The 7,500-nt window shown below is 42.3% G+C and overlaps 1 protein-coding gene across 1 annotated transcript in view; it reads left to right on the top strand.

Annotated features, from left to right (window-relative positions):
• LOC311367909 (uncharacterized protein) overlaps positions 1 to 7,500 on the top strand; it is a 41,074-nt gene that overhangs the window by 10,566 nt on the left and 23,008 nt on the right. The window contains 2 exon segments of the mRNA XM_084486775.1: positions 5,600 to 5,692; positions 6,759 to 6,817. Of these exon segments, the coding sequence (XP_084342901.1) occupies positions 5,600 to 5,692; positions 6,759 to 6,817 (152 nt within the window).

The following is a 7,500-nucleotide window of genomic DNA, read 5'->3' as shown; positions in this document are numbered from 1 at the left end:
TGGCCAAAACCACACGCATGTTTACACATCACCGTTGGTTGCTCTTTATCGTAGGTAACCATTACTTGTTTCCGCCACCTTATCTTCTTCACCAACCAAATGAACAGACGCACCGCGAGACACGTTTGTAGGCCAAAGTCGCCCCAATCGTCTCGATCAGAGTTTCAAGCAGCCCGGGGGTGGCCACATGGACGTGCAGAGACGTGACTTCCGTCAAAACACTTTAATCAGCTCATTCAAAGAGGCATGAACCTTGAAAAATGAAACGTTGAAAGACATTCATGAAAAATGTATTGAAAACTAAAAGTCCAAACCTGGGGAAATGAGGTTTTACTGAACCTATTTCCTCAAATAAGCCTAAAACATGTTAATATTGGTTTTCTTGTGCTTTACATGACGTTCCGTGACGTTGGTGCTGTTTGTGTTGGAACAACAAGAGCTCAATTCAATGAAGGCATCTTCACTATAACTGCATGGACACATGGGGGAGAGGGCATGCTATGCGACACTATGTCACTTGGAGTCGTACTAAATGTTATCTGATAATATGGTGAAATAACGTAGCAACAGCACAGGTTTCTCACCATCGGCAGCAACAGTTAGGTCTTGTTTGACTGAACACCGAGGACTGGGTCTTAGCTGAAACATGTGAAAGTGTTCCCACATTCTTTCCTGAGACAACGCCCTGGGTACCGCAGACGGTCTCTCCTCAAGTTTACCGAGGGCCTGGTGGACATCTGTTGGGGTGAGCAGCCCTCAACACTCATCTCTTTGTGTCCTTCCGTAAGGAAGAAAGGGAAAATTCCTCAAACTCCCCAATCCTAAGAATTGTAATGAAGTGGTTGCTAAGATACAATCTATAGGGGCCATTGTTGGGTTCTGTATGGATTCCGTGGTGCTACTGGGGGCCATCAATGAACCCTCCATGCACCCCGCATTCCACTGCTTTTCTACTCACAACAGAAATGGGGATTTGGGGTTGGTCTGTCATTTCTGAAAACCCAGTTATCTTTTTTTTTCTGGAAAAGTGCAAATTCTCTCCAAAAACAATTAGCCTATAATGAACAAGATCAGCTTGTTATCGGCGGTCGATTTGCCCCTACTAAATTATATCAAAGATATTTTTTTTATAAATGTGCACTTTTTTATTGAATTCAATGACACACAAACAAAAATAATCAAAATAATCAAACAACCACAATGCAATATGCAAAATGCATAAAATATGGCAATAATGAACAAGATCAGCTTGTTATCTGCGGTCGATTTTCCCCTTACTAAATTCTATCAAAGATATATATTTTTATAAATGTACAGTTTTATTATTACATTATTTTTTGTATTTTTAATTATCTCTGGTACCATAGTTCCTATAAAGTCACAATGGACATCAGAATATTAGCGATAAGCAGCTATGGATTGTGTATCTACTATCTACTGTAACTAATATGGCCCTAGTCCACCTCCAGTATATTTAAGCATTTCTGAGGAGCTCTGCTTTTAGCAGTCCCTGAATAATTCACTGCAATATAGATGTAGTTTCACCTGGATGTCCAACATTTCTAGCTGTTATTTGAACTGAACCTGGCCAAAGTGACTTAAAGGTAGGTTAGCGGTAGTAAGGTGCTGTAAGATAGATTTGAGAGCTATTATTTGAGTGTAATTTGTTAGAAATGGCCTAGCCATTCATCAGCAATTAGTTAGTGTAATACAGTGTGAGAATAGCTGTTTCTAGTTGACTGCGCCTGCCTCTGTGTGAGACAATTTGGATTTAAGACCGCTCCTTGCTCCTTTCTGACCAATCAGGACATCTTTTCCCTGATTGGTTTGGAGAATGGCCTGTCAATCACAGGCACGTGTGGTGTGCCACACTTCTCAATGGTGTAGAAACTTAGAACAGGACGGACCAGACATGGAGGGGACGTAGTGGTTGCTTAATGCCCTAAATGTAAATGTAAAACAGTGCTCTCTTCTGCTATCGCTCTCTTTACAACTCTCTAATCTGACCTGCAGCACCTTAAAATATCTTGGAAACGTTGGTAACAAAGTAACAGGTACAGACTCATCTGAATTGGAGTCGGGAAATCATGAACCAGACTTGAGATTTGGTTTGTGTTGTCCTGCAGTTGGCCACTCAGGGTTTTGTTGAAGTGGAAGTGGAGCCTGAGCAAGCCATGAAGACATTAACACAGAAAACCTGTTAACGTAACTAATGTAGATTTGACCTCAATACTACTGCTGACTACTACTAGGCCTGTACGCTTTTCTCGATAATGCCTTCTCTTGATTTTATATATTTTCAAGTTTCAATCACTATGTAGGCCATTGTTGTTGTCTGATGTACATCAAAAGAGAGACTCCCAACACTTTCGCCCAACCGCTGAACGCCTGCATACCCAGAGGATCTATGCTAATTCATAATTTATCAGTTGGCCAAGCTCAGATTAAATTAATTAAAACCGTTAGATATGCATCTCGCTCATTACTTGTATTAATGGAAAATCATCCATCAACAGTGAACTTGTACGAATATGAATGTGACCTCCAGACATGTTGACTGAATATTTGAGTGAAATTAATGAATGTCAGTTCATTAAGCTGCCGTGTTGACTACTCTAATCTACTCTCACCACCAATTACGTTAAAAAAGGGTTCAGCGCCAGGTGTCTCTGTAAACCGTTATTATTGTCTATAATATAATATTTTGTGCTGTATTCTCTAAACCAGTTGTATAGGTTTCGAGGCACAAGTTGTGTGTGTGCCGGTGCGATGCCGCAGGCGTAACGGTAACATGCTTTGTCAGTGCTGCTATTTAAACCTCCTAACGTTGTCTTCCATGATTAAAACGTTTAGAGCGCGTCCGTGGAACCTCATCTCTGCTAGGAGCCAAAGGGCGTGAAACGGGACCCATTCTTTTATTCACCAAAACAACAACAATGCAAGTCCATTAAAAGCTGAATATTTCAGAGCAGTTTGCACTCAAGCAGGGGAAATATGAAATGTTGATCGTTAAGTGAGGCTGCAGAATGCTGGGATGGATGGTGGCTGACATGAGTCAGGTCCAGCCTGGGTGTCCCCTCCCACCCATAAGAGAGAGTCATACAAGTGTGTCTGCTGGTATCTCTCTATTGTACTCAATTAAACACATGACCTGGGTCAGGTGATGGGATTTAGGGTCTTCAGATCTTCAGTGACTGAATTATCACTGTTCTTATAACCTAGGCCCTAGGTTATAAGAACGTGATGAAATCTCTTCTTGACTATTACTATATTATGACTTACTCCTCAGCAACACCTACTCCCGATTCCTTGCTTTTCCGCATCTCTTCCGTATTCAATGTGCACTTTTTTATTGAATTCAATGACACACAAACAAAAATAATCAAACAACCACAATGCAATATGCAAAATGCATAAAATATGTCAACATTAACCTAGCTCTGTAAAACTAGGGCTAATATTGTTTTGTAATTCTGCAACGTTATGCTAGCAAGTCAACAGCCCTGACAAGTAGAGACTTGTGCAGCGCTGTACGGCCACGCTGTTGCCCAACACACACAGAGGGATATGTCCTCAAATGTGTTAAAATTTAGGAGGGCAGGTCTCCACCTGTCTTGTGAGTTCAACTGATCACTCATCATCTTTTGCTTAATACTCTTTCAATAGTATTTTTGCCTCCTCTCCTTTTTTCTCCCTGTCTCCTCTCTCTTCTCCCTCCTTACTCTCTCCTCCTCTGCTTCTCATCTCCTCTCCTAACCTCCCTCTCCTCTCCTCTCTCCTCCCTCTTGCTCTTATATTCTCTACTCTCTCCTAACCTCCCTTTCCTCTCCTCCCTCTTGCTCGTAGATTCTCTTCTTTTTCCGTGCCTCCCTCCTCCTTTCCTCTCCTCTCTCCTCCTCTGCTTCTCATCTCCTCTCCTAACCTCCCTGTCCTCTCCTCTCCTCTCCACCCATCCCCTCTCCTCTGATGATCTCTCACAATGCTACTCTCCCTGTCCTGCTAAGTCCTCTGCTATAGCTGTCCAATCTAGTGTCTTCATCTCTAGCTTTGTACCATCTGCTACCTTCATCTGTAGCCCAGGCAGTCATGATCTCCTGAGAGGATAAAATGCCCCTCATTTAGGCTAAGATGGTGGAGTTGCTGCAGGAGGTGCTGGAGGTGGTGGTGGTGGTGGTAAGCTGCACACCTTAACCTCCGCTGTATGTGTAAAAGTGATGCTAATCCGAGTGGACACAGCCCGCCTGCAGGGTTCAGCGGTTGAGTTCCAGGACCCGACCCAACATGGTAGTACTCTACTTATTCTCCCAGTATAAACTGATTTACCATTCAGCAAATGGCTCTTTGACCAAACTCTATTTTTAGGCCTTCCTTGGCTGTAGTTATTATAGCCTTCTCTGCGTTTTTTCTAATGCGTATGTGTGTGTGTGTGTGTGTGGTCTGTCACTCAATTAATTGAATAAATACATGGCAAAAATAACTACATGAATGAAATGACAAACAGAGCAGCAGTGCACTAAATCGATTTAGGATGTTGACATTTGATCAAATGATGCTTCAGCAGCCTAACCCAGGCCAGAGTTAAGCTCAAAGAGATTGAACTGATAAGTGGATGGAAGCCTTTTTTTGGATATCCGATTGAAACTGAAAGAGATCCTGAAATGATCTCAAAAATACAAGTGCAGGCATGCACAGATTTCTCAATAATGACATTAATTTTAAGTAACGGATGCTTTCAAGGGGTAACCCTGCCCGACTTTCGATTTCTATTTAGCTAGACTAGGAGAGTCTTGAGGACTAAATTGGGTGCAGCTTTGGAATGTAGCGCGTGGGCTTGCAGACACGAAACATCGATCATGTTCACTGTGTCAGAGTGAGGCCTTGGCCATCGCTTCTTTGTCTATAAGTGGGTAATACAAATGTATCTTTTAAGACATTGATTGGCAGGGGATAGGATTGGAGAACTTTACTGCTGTGCTGCAGGTAAGATCCTCCTATGAGGACTCATACAGTCTCCTGTCACCCGGCAGGTGTGTGCGGTGCTTTCAGTCTGTGGTCCTACGAGGACGTCTGGTAACCCTGAAAGCCATGATTGAGAGGAGTGTGGATGCTGTGTGGGTCTGCGTGCGTGCCACCCAGGCTCGCATGGGAAAGCGTGCTTCAAAGTGTTGTCATATTTCATGCATGCATACGGTATCTTTGCATGCATGGTTAGAGATTTAGTGATTAGAGGATGGTGTTCACCACCCCCACCGTATTCAGTCTAAAGTCTACATTTAGAACCACTGCATCTCAACCACTTCTCTTCACTTCAGTCTCCTGCGGGACCTCTGACTGTTTACTGGTCTAATGTTCTCCATCCTGTGGTCCTTACTGGTCTAATGTTCTCCATCCTGTGGTCCTTACTGGTCTAATGTTCTCCATCCTGTGGTCCTTACTGGTCTAATGTTCTCCATCCTGTGGTCCTTACTGGTCTAATGTTCTCCATCCTGTGGTCCTTACTGGTCTAATGTTCTCCATCCTGTGGTCCTTACTGGTCTAATGTTCTCCATCCTGTGGTCCTTACTGGTCTAATGTTCTCCATCGTTGTGTTCCTCTCTAGTATGAGTTCAAGGCCAAGAACATCAAGAAGAAGAAAGTGAGCATTGTGGTGTCTGTGGATGGGGTCAAAGTGTTGATGAGGAAAAAGCAGAAGGTACGTTGCTTCACAACAACAACACAACCAACACTGTCAGACCACGTTGAGCCTGTTCTGGAGGGATGGGAGCTGGCAGGAACCTCCCAATAGGATGTTACGTATTACATTATGAATGAATTTGGGAACTAAAGGTCACATTCATTTTTAAAGGAATGTGGCCGAACAAAACCGAAAATAGTGGATGCAGGTTGACTATTCGCAAAGAAGTTTTAGTGCCCTCTGTAGGATGGTATCATTATGTTGAGCTAATGTTCTGGCTAACATTCTTTTTCAAATTTTTGAGTCACTCTAACTCAAAAGTATTGCGAAGGCAAAGACTTTGCATGCCTTCTACATAGGGGTGTAAATATTAATCGATTTGTATCGACTAATCGATTATACAGCCGACGATTCAATGCATTGATTTGTCCGCAAGAGTATCGATTATTTTAAAAATAATAATAATAATATATATATCTATTTTTTTTTTAAAGTGAATAGGCTAATTGACTAAAATTAGACCTAATTAGAACTAGATCTGTACAGTAAGCACTAAAGTGTGTATAGAATACTGTTTCTGTATTCTCAATAAAAGGCAAATGATTCATTTTTTTGTTGATTTATTTGGTAGATATTATAGATAGATATGTGGATATTATATTATTATATTAATAGATATAATGTAAAAAATATTGAGTATGGAATCGTATCGAATCAAATCGTATCGTGAGGAATTCTGAAGTATCGAAAATAATCAAATTGTTTGCTTAAGAAATCAATATTGTCATATAGCCCTACTTAGTTCTACAGAACTTACCATGAGCTTTACACTTTCAACCATGAGCACTGTATTACTGTAGTACTGTATTAGTAGGGCTTAAGATCACATCGACACATTTGCTTAAGTGTGTTCCCACATAAATCGTAAATCCTTTTTACAGATACACCATAACATTAGATCAGTTCTTCCAATATGAAATATTTTCTTCAGAACATTTACCTTTTGAAACGTAACTTCACTTCCTTGTACCCTTGTACCTCAATGTCTTTGAATCCTCTCTCTGTCCTCTTCCCCGACCCGCAGAGGAAGGAGTGGACCTGGGACGAGGGCAAGATGCTCATCATGCAGGACCCTATATACAGGTACAGGGCCCTCTCCCTGAAGCCCCTTCATGTCTGCTGTTAACGCCGCACTCAGCCTTAATGCACGGCCGCGTCGGGTGTGGTTAGCATCACGTAACCACGTCGCCCCTGAATTATCCATAGCGTGTGGTTGGGAGCACACGTATGATGTGAGGGTTTGAGGGCTCTGGTAGGCCACGGACCAGCCAGCTCTATCCAGCGTATTCCTTCTCCTCACCTTGCGGCCAAAGCGCTGCATTTTTTAACTCGCATCCATTTTTCAGGAAGACGGAGCTTCAGTGTCAGAGGAAGTGGTTTGTACTTTTTTTGTTCCGTTTCTCACTTCAGTCTCGACTGACAGCGGGGAACGCGTTCATTGATCAACACAACCATAGCAGAAACCAAACGCCATCAGAGTTCTCTGCCTGAGATATGAAGCTACATTTGCTAATAAGTTTGTTTTGAATTTGGCACGTTTTTTTTCCTTCCCCTGAAGTCAAAGACGAATGATGTAATAATTGAATAGAACGGCCCGAGGCGCTGTGTTTAATTTGGAAAATGGAACACGGCGCAGTGCAGGCATTGGGATTTTTGGCGAGCCGGCAGTCTGTCTTCCCCTGACACTCTGTACCTCCGTCACACCCACCTCCCCCTGCCATTTTTCAGTTAAAAGTAAAAGAATATGTGGTGGATTCCTTTAAATT

Source organism: Micromesistius poutassou, assembly GCF_964030765.1.
Source record: "Micromesistius poutassou genome assembly, chromosome: 22".
Taxonomy (NCBI): Eukaryota; Metazoa; Chordata; class Actinopteri; order Gadiformes; family Gadidae; genus Micromesistius; species Micromesistius poutassou.
The sequence above is the reverse complement of the archived record's forward strand: the minus strand, read 5'-3'. Positions and strand labels throughout refer to the sequence as shown.